Source organism: Paroedura picta, chromosome 5 (genome assembly GCF_049243985.1).
Source record: "Paroedura picta isolate Pp20150507F chromosome 5, Ppicta_v3.0, whole genome shotgun sequence".
NCBI classification, from domain to species: domain Eukaryota; kingdom Metazoa; phylum Chordata; class Lepidosauria; order Squamata; family Gekkonidae; genus Paroedura; species Paroedura picta.
This window is the reverse complement of record NC_135373.1, coordinates 77,021,706-77,038,722: the sequence shown is the minus strand read 5'-3', so window position 1 is coordinate 77,038,722 and position 17,017 is coordinate 77,021,706. Positions and strand designations below refer to the sequence as shown.

General features: G+C 40.5%; 1 protein-coding gene across 4 annotated transcripts in view; it reads left to right on the top strand.

Annotated features, from left to right (window-relative positions):
* The window catches only part of NELL2 (neural EGFL like 2), a 158,695-nt gene that overhangs the window by 85,344 nt on the left and 56,334 nt on the right, over window positions 1–17,017 (top strand). For all 4 annotated transcript variants that reach the window (XM_077338628.1, XM_077338626.1, XM_077338629.1 and 1 more), the window contains one exon: window positions 6,770–6,895. In XM_077338628.1, coding sequence (XP_077194743.1) covers window positions 6,770–6,895 — 126 coding nt within the window. The remainder of the gene's footprint in view (window positions 1–6,769; window positions 6,896–17,017) is intronic.

Genomic DNA, 17,017 nt, shown 5'->3' with positions numbered 1-17,017 from the left:
TCCCCTTTGTTTGAACTATTCAAAAAAGTCCATCTCAGATCTGATTATTTAAGTAACCATTTCTGTTCCAAAATTTCGAATGGCTTGTGCCCATTTATGCTTTCAAGCTATGCTATCAGCCTTACTCTCAGGCCATTTTTCTGGTGTACCTTTTGTCCTTCGCCCATGTATTTGTGGAGAACCTGCTGTTGAAGACCTCTATCATAATATTTTGGATTGTCCACTATACCTGGAGCCGAGAACCAAATATATTGAGAGATTTTTGAGGCCAGAAATTCCCTGCGAATTTAGACAAAATGGTATTTTTATTATCGGATACCAACCCCCTAATCAATTATAATGTCTCATTATGTGCACTAGCAGCAAGGAAAATTCAAGCCAAATTTACGCTACCAGAGAGCAAGAGAGCCTAATTCTTATCGTCTTTCATTATCTATGGACCACTGCATAGATTGTTTTAATTGTTTTATTGCTTTTTTGATATCAACCACTATGATACTGATAACATTGTATTGGCCTATGGCTGGAAACAATAAAGTCTTATACATATCCTTCCTTTACTTCCAGTGAGATAAAAAATCTGTTAGACTTTTCTTTTTTGGTGATTTGGAAAAATATCTGAGCTTCACTGACATTAGTTTTTGATCATCACATATGTCATACATTTATGACAAACCACAATTAATGATCCAATAATATCAGTACTCAATTAATTGTCAGAAAATTATAAAAAATATCTAAAAAAGGTAAGAACTGCTAATATAATATTTCAATACAGCTTAACTTAACTGACGTTAGTTTACAACCAACATATATAACATAGAATTTATAGCAACATCTTTACACTGCTCCGTCGGAGCGGTATAAATAAAAGGCTAAGGGGTCTGGGGCTCGGTCTGTGATGGGGGGGCAATGATTGGCCCCCTGCCCCCGGACTGATAAGCGGAGGGCCCAATCGGCAGGCACTTTGCTCCAGCCGATTGGGCCCTCCGCTTGTCCGACACGCCCACCCCCCAACCTGGCCCACCTTTGGCGGGCAGCCACCAGGTAGCCGCCCGCACTAAGCTCCGCCGCCGCTTATCCATGCCCCTTCTCGCCCGCGTTTGCTTTCCAGCCCCCCATCAACACTAACCTCCGCCACTTCTCCACGCCCCTTCTTGCCCTTGCTTGCTTCCCAGCTGCTTCCCCATTGCCAATCACCTCCGCCACTGCTTCTCTGCACCCCTTGTTGCCTGCACTTGCTTCCCAGTGGCCCCCCATTGCAAATCACCTCCGCCGCTGCTTCTATGCACCCCCTTCTCACTCGCACTCGCTTCCCAGCGGACCCCATCACCAATAACCTCTGCCGCCGCTTCTCTACGCTCCTTCCCCAATGGATCCTTCCCCCCTTCCTCCCACCCCTGCCCCATACCCTTTCATGCCACCTACCTGCCTGCCTTCCTGCCTTCCTTCCTCTCAGCATTCGCTTCCTTCCTTCCTTCCTTCCTTCCTTCCTTCCTTCCTTCCTTCCTTCCTTCCTTCCTTCCTTCCTCAATTTCTCTCTCTCCTATCTGCCTCTCTCTCTCTGCATCTTTCTCTCCCTCTTGCTTGCTCTCTTTCTGTCTTACTCCCTTTCTTTCTCCCTTTCTTCCTTCCTTCTGCCCATCCATCCACCCACCCCACTAGTGCCTGCTGTATTTTGGGTACAGTAGGTTTATATCTAGTAAGATATATAATTCATTAGTGTCAGTAATCAATAATCAATTAAGGATCATAATTCATATCATAAAATTGGGTTAAAATGATCACAAGAAATTAATAAAACTACTAAAACTACTATTTAAAATTCATTGACTTCATAAAAAGAAAAAAACAACTGTCTAAATTGATTAATTCAGTTAAGATTGACCTTTTAGTCTATTATTTTTTACATATTATCCATTGATTAACAATTATTAACAATTAAAATGGATAATAAAAGTCACTTATTAGGTACACAAATTCATTAGCAGAAGATTATGCAGATTCAGGTTAATAATGTAGGCTTGAAACAATTTAAAACCTCAACTATGAAGAATCCCCACTTATAGTTGTTACTGATCTTCTTGAAGGCTGCCTTATCCGTAGCTGCTCCCAACACCCGCCATAGGCTTAAAAGGGTTGTGGTATTTATAATCCACATGGAATTTGGGAAAGCTAGATATATCCAAAGAAAGGAGAGAAAAACAACAACAACAAAAGACCAAAAAACCCTTCTTGCTTTCACTTCCTGATTGTCTATACATTAGGTCCTCCCAACTCTATGATCAGAACAGCATCACTAGGAAGTGTCTGTAAACAGAATTTCTTCGTTTTTGGCTGGTACTGCCCAGAGATAGTCTTTAGTTGGCACTTCCTGTTACAGAGATAACGTTGTTGTTTTATTTTAAAGTCTCATGATAGTTAAGATGATGATATCAGCCAGAAAATCTTCATTAAGATAAACACTATTAAAAGTGTCGCTTTTTGTAATATCTGTTTGCCCTTGCCTGGCTCCACCTCCCCTTAATCTTCCTTAGCGACCTACTCATCATATTAAATCAGTCATCAAATATCCATTTTAAATGGGTGGTGTTAATTCATCAGATGAAAATGAAGGAGAGGGAATCCAGTAGCAAGAACTTGCAGTTCACTCAGCTTAACTGTTAGTTCTAGTCAGAATTCTAGTCGGAGATAGTGCTGCTTAATCCCATGAAAATTCAAAAGAAAAGAAAAAGAAGACAAATAAATGGTGGATGGCAGCGTTGGGACACCATGCATAGGGGACCTAGAATCCAGAGGCTGAATCTCCATGGATGAGTTCAAGGCTTCCCATGTCCCCAAAGAGAATACTGAAGGAGAAGGTAGAGGAGACTAGTGTGACTCCCTGTTTCTGCCAGTCACTACTACAATTGGCTCATGCCTGGTGTGGTGGCTTGCCTAAGTCAAACTTACTATGATGCCATCTTCCCTGTCTCCTTCTCAATTATTCCTGATCTATTCCAGTAGATTCTTCCAGTTTTGGAACACAGTTAGTATAGAATGTTGACATGTTTCTGTGATTTTCAGATTAGACTGTGAGTGAAATTAGATGTGTTATTTTTTTAAAGAGCTGGTTTCAGCATTGTTGAAATCCCATGCCGAAATGGGATATCATTTATTTTTAACAGACATTCACTGCAGCTGCCATGCAACTGTAAGGAAACAGATTTGGATCTGAGGAACCACACATCTAGTTTGCCCCTTTGTGTGGCTGCTCTTAAACGCAATCCAGAAACTGCATTTTCTTCAGTATGTGGCTGTCTAATTACTGTTAGGGATTAGAGTCTTTGGACATGTAATGCAAATGCTGCAGAACTGAACATTGATTGCTGCATTGTTTCTAGCTTCTGTTCAAAGTTCTGGTTTTGATTATAAAGTGTCTTAGAGACTCTAGAACTATCTCTCCTTGTAAAAGCCTGTGTGACAACTGTGACAGTCTTTGCAGCAAGATCTACTGTGTGCAACCTTCTGTAAGGAATTTAGAACTGTGGCTGTCTAAATTGGGATTTTTCTCAGTCACTGCCCATATACTATGGAACACCATACCAGAGGTTATAAGAAAAGCACTGATTTTCCTGTCTTCTAGCAAGAAGACAAGGAGCACTTTAGAAATGCCTTTAAAGGGATGTACTTGTCTTTGAGGGGTCAACCAATATGGCTTGTCTCTTTGGTGCAGGTGACCCAAGTATTATTTAGTGTTTACTGGGTTTTGCTGGCTGGATCCTCGTTAGTCATTTGCTTATTAAATATTACTGAGACGGCATTCTGGTATTCCACAGATACATTTGTTGGTAGTGATTAAGAATCTAGATTTAACATGATACATACAACTACATTTTCTTCCTTAGGGCTCTTCCATTCTCTTTTGACATTCATGTTTGTCATCCCCCTCAAATACTACTTCATTTTTTATGCTGTTACTAACCTCTTATTTGAAAGGTAGAAAAGTTTCTTTATGTATCTGCTCTTATTTTACTATAGTGGAGGAAAAATTAGTCCTTATTCTTTTCTGTTACTTTATTGTTTGTTACAATTTGTTGTTTTGTTGTGCTAAAGTTAGCAAGAGATATTTCCTGTGAATAGGCTGAATTAATAATAAATCATATAAAATGAGATTTCACAGTCTTTGTACTTTAGGGCTGCCAGTCTGTAAATTCATGCCTGGGGGGGGGGGGGACATGCTCTGCTTGCTTATGTATTTCCATTAGTAAATGTTTTCACTAAGGATAACTGAAAGAGTTTTAGCCATTGTTTTCAGTTGTAGAAACTAATCCTAGAGCTGCTGTCTGTCTTTCACCTAACTCTTCTGGTATACTTAATACAGAACGTTTTAACAGACTAACGTTAACAGCATCAGTCCTCTGTAAAGCAGTATGGTTTGTTCTACTGAGTGTGATTCTGCATGGTGGTGGCTGCTTGGGCTGCCGGCAGTGCGTTGGTGCGGAGCTGCATGCTCTGCAGCTGTGTCCTCACAAGGGACACATTTTAGCACTGGATCTGCTCCAGCACTGAAATGTGTCCCCCTGGAAAACAAAGCAGCAGTGGAATGGTTCTGCCACGTGGAGTCCCTGTTTTATTTTTACAATTATTTTGCAAAATAAAATAAATGTCCTAGCTCTCCCCATAGTGTGGTGAAGTGCCATGAAGCCGACTGGGGCATTTTTGCCCCCCCTGGGTCATCTGGAAGGCCCAGCTCTTCCCTGTTGGACCCCGCAGCGGGCTAAGGGAACACAGAAGAATTTGCGTTCCCTTAGCCCGGGGCAACTCAGGGCCTGATCCACAGCATGGAAGCAGATATTAGCCCTGCTTCCATATGACTGCCATCTCGGCCTTTCCCACCCTTGTGGGATCAGCCTGACTTGCCTTTAAAGTCACTTGGCAATTCAAAATTAGTGTATCTGGCAGAATATATAGCATTTTCAGGGGGGAAATACCATTTAATACACAGTTGGATTCTATGCAGCATTATCTTTAAAATTTAATGAGAATATTTTTATCTGTACTACACTTCTTCCAGATCATCAAAAATTAGGTCAAGTTATGTTTACTAGCTGAAATAAATACATGGCTATAAAGATGTGTTTCTTAAAAGCTGAAGGGTTGATGTATACTGTTTTACAAAAGAGGTTCTATGAAGCCCATATCAAAGACCAGTGTATGATTTTCTGTAGAGCTTAACAGTTTTGCACGACTATTCTTTTCAACAGTGCTTGTACATATAGGCTTATACAGAATATAGCCATTTATTCCATTCTGACCTGGATAGTCCAGTCTAGCCTGATCTCTCCAAATCACAGAAGCTAAGCAGGGTCAGCCAAAGAAATCCAGGGTTTGCTATGCAGATGCAGGCAATGGCAAGCCATCTCTGAATGACTCTTGCCTTGAAAACCCTATGTGGGTGCTATAAGACAGCTGCAATTCGGCAGCAAAACAACCCCAAACAGGGGAAGTGAAACTCTAATAACTTAGCTTCATGTTGTAAAGAAAAGACAGCAGTTTACTGGTTTTTTTTTTTTTTTTTGCTTTTGAGCTATTAGAGCAGTAAGAGGGTCTATAATAATATAATAATAACTTTATTTTTATAGCCTGCCTTTCCTGGTTGGCTCAGGGTGGGTAACAACAGGATTTATACAATTACTTTTACATTGGTAAACAGTTTTTGAACATTTCATCTAAATCATATTATCAAAATTATGTTCAATTATATTTGTAAACCACATTCTTAGCCTTACAGAAGGTGCCTGATTTTTTGGGGCAGGTTAGTATTTTACAGATGGTGTATTTATTGTTTTGTGGCTAAGGAGGGCCACTGTTTCTTCACTGGAAGTGTTTAAGATCCCAGAGGGCCCTGATGTTATCAGGGAGAGCATTCCTTCAAGTTAGAGCCAGGACTGAAAAAGCCCTGACTCTGATAAAGGCCAGTTTTACTTCTTTGGAGCCAGGGATCCTGAGCTATTGTTGTTTGCTAGATATTAGTGCTCTTTGGGGGCTTTAGTGGATGAGGCAGTCCCATACGTACAGGGGTCCCAGACCATTTAGGGTTTTAAAGATAAAATATATAGCTAAAATGTAAGCAAAACTGAAAAGGGGTTGATTTTGCAATATCCAAAGACATATACAGAGGGGAAAGTTCGGATATTACGCAGAGATTCCAAGAGCACAGGAAGAAGTAATGAAAAATCAGACAACAAATTGCCTTCAATACATTTCAAAATATTTTCATTTGAAAAACAATGCCAGTGTGTATGTGTGAATTTTCAACTGGATAATGTAAAATATATCTCCCCAAATAGACAAATTTATTGTTTCTCCATGTTCCCAGCAATTAACATTGGGCCTGACATTAGACTTTAATTGATTAGTTCACTAGTTAATCTGTAGTTTAAAAAATTGCTGCTAAACATTTTATCATGGTAGCACTCATTCATATTATTACAATGCAGACATATCCTTTGATCTAGGATTGCATAGTTGCAGACTGTAGGTACCTAGATTTGTTTTCTTTTCCTTATGTCTATGGATACAACATATGCAAAGATTTTAGAAAGGATGAAGAATGCTGCTTCTTCTGACTTCGTTTCAGTTAGATAGTACAGTTGGTGATTTGGTCTGCTGAAACCTGATCAAACAAAGTATAAGCTCTTGAATGCAGATCACTTTCCAGTCTGTCTAAACAACAGGAGAAAACCCAGCAGTGTTTGTTCATTTGGCTTCACTGCTCTGTCCACAGATATTGATGAGTGTGCTGAAGGACGGCATTACTGTCGAGAGAATACCATGTGTGTAAACACACCAGGATCATTTATGTGCATCTGCAAAACAGGTTACATCAGGATTGATGACTACTCATGTACAGGTAAGAGTACACTGGCAGTTTGTCAGTGAAAACAGCGGTCTGTAATTTCACTGGTTTGAAAATATTTTGTTATTGATAGATACAATATGCAATGAAGGAAGCAAGAAAGACAAACAGTTAAAATGAATTAGTTTCTTGGGGACATGTTGCAAGCTATAAATGTGCTGCATCATTTAAGAAAAAATAGGAGTCAAAATTAAACTTGCTATAGTAATGTGTACTTTTGATCTTGTTCTTGAATTGAATAATTAGAACAAGAAACATGGCACGTGGAAATACAAAGCTGTATAGCTAGTTTATTGTATAAGTGGTTGAATGCATTCAGCCTGCATTCAGCTTCTTCCTTGAAGCAAGATAAGGAAGTATTCAGACATATTCTTCTATATTAACAGCCTGTAACTCTGCTCTTCGTAAATCCATGTTACATGTATAAAGATCAGTACTAGTGGAAGGAGAAATGGTAACAAGAATTTTTCACTGAAACACAATATAGAATTACTGAAGGATTTTCTATGGATGCTAAACATAACTGTAGTACTTGAAAACTCCAGTGAACACAATTACGTAGTACAGTGTAGTAGCCTTTCTAAAAGAGAGAGGTTTGTACGTTTATACTGGCTAGCAAAGCTAATAATGTGTGAATATAGTAAGGAATTCACAGTAGCTGTGAACATGGAGATTGACAGGATAAGGCTTCCTGGATGAACTTATGTTTGTCCCCACCAGGGCCTTTCCATAGAGAACCTTTTTTTGTTTCATTGCCTATCCCTAATCTTTACTTTCTGTAGAATGTTTGTCATTTATAAACAAGTAGCATAGCATTTATAAACAATTACCATATGTAAAATTTTCCATTACAAGGGAAGTCCTGATTCTGGTATTCAGGCAGCAAATTGATAAGTGGGCATAAGGCAAATATATTTTTTCCACTTAACCATTGATTGAAAAGGACATGGCTTACTCCAGGGCAACCTCACATAACTGTTGGGTTCATGGTAACAGTGGGGAAATCACTTGGAAATCTTATCAATGTTTAGCATGTTCATCAGCTACCAAATACAGGATTCTACATGGGTTGGCAAACAGCAGGGTATAAAAAGGATTTTAACGTGGCAGTGTATTAATATACATAGTAGCTGTATAAATTGTAGTGTGTCTCTAGTAAACAGAAATCAATAAGAATGTAGAATTTTATTGCTACATCTGCTAGTGATCATAAATAATTAATGAAATAATTAATGTAGGGGAAATTAAGGTGGAGGTTATTTATATTCAGCATCAAGTAGTCAGAAGCACATTGCTTCTGAACACTTAGTTATTTGGGCTAATAGTGTGATTGATCTCCATGATCTTATCTCATTGTTTTCAAGACGTATACAAGTTAGTAACCTAACCATACTTAAATGTCTAACAAAATGCTTTGTATACCCTAGATTTATTGCAGATAAATTCCATACAGGGAGCCATTTTGTTTTTATAATATCAGAGGAATAATAACGATGATAATTATAAGTAGCAAACTAAATTACAAATAGGAAGCAGCATGTATCTGCACACTTCACGTTGTATTAGATATACATGATATACATGAATGATAGATAGCAGTATGTTCATAGTATAGTGTTCTGTTTGCTTCAATGATACAGTGTTGACTTCATATAACAGAATGTGCTATGAGCATTACCATAAGAATACAAAATGTACTTTAGTGTGTGAAATTAATTATTATAATTAACCCTACTAGTCTTACAAATATGGAAATACTATGAGACTGTTAACTGAACTGTATTTCTGTTCTTCTATAATGTTTTGCGGTCTTTCCAGGAGACTGTAAAAATGTTAGGTAAAAATATCAGGCATTATAGCTTGAATAGGTCACCTAACTACAGTCATTTTTCTGCAGATGACTCTATTAACTTTGGACAGCTGTAAGTGCTAGAAATTGTTAAGCCAAACAAAAGAAGAGCATCTTAAACTCATTACGGTACTCTGTGATCTGGACTGTTGTTTTATATAAATGTCTTACACAAGGGTACTCTGAAGACAATGATGTGTACTTCAGAAGCCCAGATTCATAAAATGAGCAGCTGTTAACAGAGCCACTGTTCCAGGTTGGAGCTCTCTGGCTGATGTTATATTTTGTACTTTTATACAGATATAGAATTGCAAGTACACTCTTCTCTTTGTATTTGAAAGGTTGTCATTTGGAGGAGGGCAGGATGCTGTTCCCATTGGCTGCAGAGGAAAGGACACGCAGTAATGGGTTTAAACTACAAGTACAACTATATAGGCTAGATATCAGGGGAAAAAATTTCACAGTCAGAATAGTTCAGCAGTGGAATAGGCTGCCTAAGGAGGTGGCAGTCTTCACTGCCTCACTGGCAGTCTTCAAGCAAAGGTTGGATACACACTTTTCTTGGATGCTTTAGGATGCTTTGGGCTGATCCTGCGTTGAGCAAAAAATGTTGCTTACAAAAGTTCCCCCCCCCACACACACACCAGTGTCAAACTATTAAATGGTGTGATGGAAAGTCTCATCGATGAGAACAAAGGCACAACCAGCTCTTGTGCTTGCTGCTATTCTATAAGATACAGAAAAAGCAAGATGTCACATGTGACATCCTGTACTTGCAGGTATTATTAACTTGTATGAAATTGGATATGGAAAACAGGAAGCATGATTTTGCTCCATACTTCCTTTAAAAAAAATGAAATTCAAAGCTTTATTTTTTTTAAATCAATGCTTTCTAATTTCTTGTTCCTTCTCAACTTCAAAACCAGCTGAGAACAGCTGTTTACCCAGCTATCCAATTATAACAGGACTTCTTTCTTTCTTTGTATTGCTAACACATCTGCTCTCTTTGCCCCTTTCCTATTAATCAACCTGTTCTGAGGCCCAGATGCTGTCTTGTTCATTGCCATAGCTAGTTATAATGCAAGCATAGGTCTCTAAGGATTTCTTTCTGACTCTTGCCAAATGAAGAAGCCACCTTATAAATGTAACCACAATAGGCAAAGTTTGAGAGCCATAGAAACCAGTATTCTCTCAGTGAGTCCAAGACAGTGGGAGGAATCAACCATGTGAGCAAGAGCCATGAAAACAGTTTATGCAAAGAAACACTTCTAAGACATGTGAATGAATCCCCCCCCCTCAAAAAAAATGGTGAATGAATTCAAGCTTGTTATTGTTGATGCTGTTACTGTTGTTTGGGAGGAGGTGAGATTTCTCATTTTTACTGCTTTTAAGCACAACAAAGGCTTGCTTGCTGAACAGATTATTGATGCCAGTGATGTCCTTGGATGAGTAGCTTCAATAGACAGCACTTTTACATACCATTTGTTTTACAAGAGAGTCCTTGGTATAGACTGTTGGCACATTGTATACCGCAGGATGCGGTCCTTATTTCCTTGGCTGAGGAACTGGTTATAGAGTCTGTTTTCATTGGTTCAATGTAATTTTTTTCTTGAGGTTCATAAGGTAGCCCTTTAAATTGTATGAAGCATCAGATAAAATGCAGTATCTAGATAGTGAGTATCCAGATAATTATAAATAATGTAACATTTAATTCAGCCATAATGATTATTTAAAATGTCAGCAAAGGTCATTAGTTGCCTAGTAATTTAGTTGAGTTTCTGCAGATGTGCTTATCCGACTCTTCATATCCTGAAATGCCAGCTATTTCACATCCTAATTCAAAAACCTTTCCATGGTTAGATTTTGGTTCATTGTTAAGAACAGAATTAGAAGACATTATATATTACAGTTCAAGTAACTGTGATAATTTTTCCAAGACTTGATAAAACACGTATTTGCTTATTATAAATATAAATGATCCTCCTTGGGGTACTTGTGGATTGTAAGCTAAACATGAGCCTGCAGTGTGATGCCACGGTAAAAAAGGCGAATGCCATTTTGGGCTGTATCAACAGGGGCATCACATCAAAATCACAAGATGTCATAGTCCCACTGTATATGGTACTGGTCAGACCACACCTGGAGTACTGTGTGCAGTTCTGGAGGCCTCACTTCAAGAAGGACGTGGATAAAATTGAAAGGGTACAGAGGAGAGCAATGAGGATGATCTGGGGCCAAGGGACCAAGCCCTATGAAGATAGGTTGTGGGACCTGGAGAGAAGGCGGTTGAGATGGGACATGATAGCCCTCTTTAAGGATGTGAAAGGTTGTCACTTAGAGGAGGGCAGGATGCTGTCTCCGTTGGCTGCAGAGGAAAGGACATGCAGTAATGGGTTTAAACTACAAGTACAACAATATAGGGTAGATATCAGGGGGAAAAAATTAACAGTCAGGGTAGTTCAGCAGTGGAATAGGCTGCCTAAGGAAGGTGTGAGATCCCTCTCACTGGCAGTCTTCAAGCAAAGGTTGGATATACACTTTTCTTGGATGCTTTAGGATGCTTTGGGCTGAACCTGCGTTGAGCAGAGGGTTGGACTAGATGGCCCGTATGGCCCCTTCCAACTCTCTGTTTCTATGATTCTATGATTCTGTGTATGTACATACAGTCCAAAAACATAAATCTCATTAATATTTGAGTTTTAGGGGGCTCAAAAAAACATTTAGCTTTCCAAAATTAATATTAAACTAGTAATTAGTAATAATTAAAATTACCTAGTTATTAATTAAATAATAAAACTAGTACCTGTAAGAACACATAAAAACCACTATGAAATATAATACAACATATAAGGCTGCAGGTAAAAAGCCAGTATAAAATACAGATATAATAACATATAAATAATAAATACAGCAGCGGTATGAAAGTTTCCACTTTAATAAGAAATTTTTCCAGTGAGGATCATAGCAACACACTTACAGATAGCATTGTCAGAGATCCTGGGCAAATAACCAGGTCTTTACTTGGTGTTGAAACATATAAACTTATCACTAATTAAATAACCAGTACACAATAGCAGATAAGGCTATTGGTCACATATACATTCTCTAACTCGCACCAGTAAGTAGTTGCCACATTTTGTACGAAGTAATACTTTCTGGAATAAGTACGTTACAGTAATCTTAGGACAAAATAGCAACAGATTTCCATTGTGTCATGTTATGAATTCATGAGCACTATATATTTTTGTGTAAAAATGAGTATTTTGATTGTGTTCCTCCCCTCCCCAGTCAAGATTTATATGTTAAAATATACATCCACTAATTAGAGTTCATTTACAAGATAAGTAATTTTGATGAGAAGAGTTTGTTTTAATAATTTTATAATGTATTTAAAATTGTCCTATTTGCTGTAAGACAAAATTCAATCATATATTTGACAGTTTTATTGAAATGTGCATCTCTTGAGAGATGGTCAAAAGAGATGGTCTCAGATAGTCCCTATTAACATAAATGCTCTCAGCATCTATGGATATGCTGAGATGCTCTCAGCATCTATGGATGCTACCAAAATTTCACTCCAGCCTCATGGATGACCCTGGATGGCATTAATGTATGAGAAGCTAGTTCTGGGAGGGTGGTATAGAAATGTAATAAATAAAAAAAATTCACGTAGACTTTTCTGATGTGAGATTGCAGTGAGAACATCTGTTTCCTGCACTGGACACTACTAGTAGGTGATGTAAGAGACCTCCTCCTGAGACTTTGGAAAGATAACTACCAGTGAAAATGGACAATGTTGAACTGGATAGATCAAGGGGCCAACTCACCAGCTGAGGGAGAGTGCTAGTCAAGTTCACACAGCCATCTATATAGCTGAGGGTAATACTTGAATTCATGACTTCCTAGTCTGCTACAATAACCACAACTACACATGGGCTTTTATAACATTCAGTGTTTGACAGTCTCTATCATGAGCCATTAAAGAGCCTCTTGTGGCGCAGAGTGGTAAGGCAGCTGTCTGACAGCTTTGCCCATGAGGCTGGGAGTTCAATCCCAGCAGCCGGCTCAAGGTTGACTCAGCCTTCCATCCTTCCGAGGTCGGTAAAATGAGTACCCAGCTTGCTGGGGGGTAAACGGTCATGACTGGGGAAGGCACTGGCAAACCACCCCGTATTGAGTCTGCCATGAAAACGCTAGAGGGCGTCACCCCAAGGGTCAGACATGACTCGGTGCTTGCACAGGGGATACCTTTACCTTTTTATCATGAGCCATTAGCCGAATGCCTAGCCAATATGAGGATTCAAAGTGTGGTCCTCAGATGGCAGCAGTCTTTTTTTTCAAGGTCAAGGACAGAAGGTGGCACTAGGGGAGGGAACATCCCAACAATGTCCTAGTATGTTGCTTTAACAACTATATGCACCCCCACCGCCCAACTGGGCTGGAGCTTCAGGCTAAGATGTCATCGATATGCTTATGTCACCCAGCTGTATCTGTTGCTGGGTAGTCATTTTGGGCTGTATCAACCCAATGCCATTTTGGGTTGTATCAACAGAGGCATCACATCAAAATCACAAGATGTCATAGTCCCATTGTATACGGCACTGGTCAGACCACACCTGGAGTACTGTGTGCAGTTCTGGAGGCCACACTTCAAGAAGGACGTAGATAAAATTGAAAGGGTACAGAGGAGAGCGACGAGGATGATCTGGGGCCAAGGGCCCAAGCCCTATGAAGATAGGTTGAGGGACTTGGGAATGTTCAGCCTGGAGAAAAGGAGGTTGAGAGGGGACATGATAGCCCTCTTTAAGTATTTGAAAGTTGTCATTTGGAGGAGGGCAGGATGCTGTTCCCATTGGCTGCAGAGGAAAGAACACGCAGTAATGGGTTTAAACTACAAGTACAACAATATAGGCTAGATATCAGGAAAAAAAATTTTCACAGTCAGAGTAGTTCAGCAGTGGAATAGGCTGCCTAAGGAGGTGGTGAACTTGCAGTCTTCAAGCAAAGGTTGGATACACACTTTTCTTGGATGCTTTAGGATGCTTAGGGCTGGTCCTGCGTTGAGCAGGGGTTGGACTAGATGGCCTGTATGGCCCCTTCCAACTCTATGATTCTATGATTCTAGCCATTCATCTGCACCCACAGATTCTTTAGCCAGATAATCTGGAGGCTTTGGTGAACTGGCTCAGATGGAGTTGGTTGAAGTTAAATCTAGGTAAGACAGAGGTCCTCTGACTGGACCAGCATGCGCCAGATGAGTCAGTGCAACTCCCAGCTGACAACTTTGGATGCTATCAATACCCTGGGTGTGATCTTGAATACCTCCTTTTCTGTGGAGACCTAGTTGCATGCCAGGTATTTTATCCTCTTCGCCAGGTATGACAGTTAGCACTTTAGTTGTTGTCATTTGATCTACCCTACCCACTGTGATCTAGCTATAATCACCTCCAGGCTAGACTACCATAAGTAACTTTATATAGGGCTGCCCTTGATGTTGCTGCAGAAACTTCAACTGTCCAGAACAGGGATCCTCAAACTTCGGCCCGCAGAACACATGCGACCCACCAAGGACATTTATCCGGCCCACCGGGTTTTTTTGCTGCCGCTGCCGCTGCTTGTGCCCCACTCCTCCTTCTTTCAGGCAGCACCTGCGCATTGCACCCGGCGCATTGCACCCGACAGAACGTGAGCACGACGGGGTTGCTAGCCCACAGTGCAGAGCTCTTTTGTAGAGGCGAGTTCATGGCAGCGGGTAGCAGGCCAGTGTTGGGGCAGACCAGCCGGGGCCAGCCACTAGGAGAGCGGCTGGCTTGGCTCCGCAGAGCTGAGTCTCGTGGGTTCTCCCCCCCACTCCCACCCAAGAGGCTCAATTGACATAAAGAGGTAAGTGTAGAAGCGGACCTGCTGCCCTCCCCTTTTCTTACAACTGTGCAGAGCTGGGGGAAGGGATTCGAGGCTGAACTGGTTCTCTTGGGGGAAGAGCAAAGCATTGCCCTTTGAGTCAGTCAGCTTACGGGAGGGGGTGGGTTACCCCCATTCATACAACAGGCTTTCAAGCTCAATGGGTGCTGGCTCAGGAGTGTGAAACACCTCAGGATAGGCAGGCTTGGCAGCCAGGAGAGGGTGAGTTGGGAGATGGCCCTTCTTGGGCAGCAGTTGGGAGGTCAGCTGGCTTGGATCCATGAAAATTAGGCTCATGGAAATCTCAAACCCCCCCCCCCCCGCTTCTGGGGACAGTGAGAGGCTGCTCCTGGGGGTGACTGTCAGGGTGGATTTCCTGTTTGTAGCTGCAGGGGGAGGGGGATTGGAAGTTTAGCATAGCTGCTAAGAGTGGGATCCAGCAGCCACTGGGCACCCTCCCTTTTTTTTGCTGGATCCTTTTGGGCAGATGTTGGATGCAGGGGAGCTGGACCCCCCCCTCCCAAGTTCTCAAGAGCCAGGGCCATCACATTAGCCAACAGCAGGCCCATAGTTCCCATTTAATTACTGGTAAATTTGTCGATTTAACTTTACTTGTTCTTCATTTTAAATATTGTATTTGTTCCCATTTTGTTTTTTACTTCAAAATAAGATATGTGCAGTGTGCATAGGAATTTGCTCATAGTTTTTTTAAACTATAGTCCAGCCCCCCAACAGTCTCAGGGACAGTGAACTGGCCCCCTGTTTAAAAAGTTTGAGGACCCCTGGTCCAGAATATGGCAGTACAGATCCTTACTGGCACCCAGTGGAGTATACACATTTGACCTGTGCTCTCCCAACTGCACTGGCTCCAGATTGAAGACCAAATCAGGTTTAAGGTTTTGGTTCTTATTTCCAACGTCCTAACCTAAATGGTCTGGGACCATTGTATCTACATAACCACCTCTTGCACTATGTCCCTCCAAGAACATTGAGATCTAGTGAGCAGAACTTGCTTAGGATCCCTGAACCCAAAGAGGTTAAACTGGCTTCAACCCGGGCCAAGGCCTTTTCAGCCATGGCCCCAGCCTGGTCAAAAGCACTCTTTAGTGAGAACAGGGCTCTGAAAGACCTTAGACAGTTCCACAGGGCCTGCAAGATGGAGCTGTTCCACCAAGACTATGGTTGAGGCCTTGAAAAATGAATTAAGGAATGAAATCAAAACCCAGCTGGCCTCCCTGCCTAAAATCACCGAATTAACCATAACAAATATTTATTACATGGCCTCCTTTTTTTCCTCTTCTGGGAGAAAGATGTGACTTTGGGAAAAATTAGTTTTATAATTTTAGAATGTTTAGATTTTAACTTATATACCAGACCGTATTGTTTTCCTGATGTGATCTACCCTTTGGGTAAGGGCAGAGTAAAAATATATTTAAAAAATAAATATAAATATAATATAATATATTATATATATTATATATATATATTACAATGGATTCTGAAGATTTTTGGTAAGAGAATCACTGGGGCATGAAATTGGGTCACTGTGGGTGGGCAGGTAGTTGTATGTTGAACTAGATGACCCTGGAGGTTCCTTCCTATGAAATAAATAAATCAGTTCTGAGATGCTTTATATTGGTTAGCTGTGGTTCATATTGACCTGACCTGGGTAGCGTCCTCCTGGCTTCAGATGCTTCACCTTTTTTAGCTGATCACCATATTAGGTAGGTTGGATGGGAATTGGGTGCTAATAATATTATTGTAAGGTTGACTCAGCCTTCCATCCTTCCGAGATCAATAAAATGAGTACCCAGCTTGCTGGGGGGTAAACGGTAATGACTGGGGAAGGCACTGGCAAACCACCCTGTATTGAGTCTGCCATGAAAACGCTGGAGGGCGTCACCCCAAGGGTCAAACATGACTCGGTGCTTGCACAGGGGATACCTTTACCTTTACCTTTTTAATATTATTGTGTTGTGTTTTTAACATGACTTGTAATTCTTCGGAACCCACCAAGAGCCCACCTTGGTGGGATGGGTGGGGTAAAAATCAACAGTATACATAAATACATAAATTAGTATAATATTGCCCAAAGCCAATAGTATTCTGCTATGAAAACAGGATTAAAGATAAACATTATTAGTGTGACTTCAACTGAGAGAAGTATTTAGTCAGGTTGTAATAGGCTTCTTTCTTATGCAGTACAAGAATGTTTCAACTGAATGCTTTGATCCTTTCCCTTCCCTTGTGGATCCTTTTCCATTGTATTCATAACCCCTATGACATTTCAATTGAAAATAGATTATAATTAATTAGCTGATAAACTGATGTTAGAATGATAAGATGTGATTTCCTAAAAGGACAGC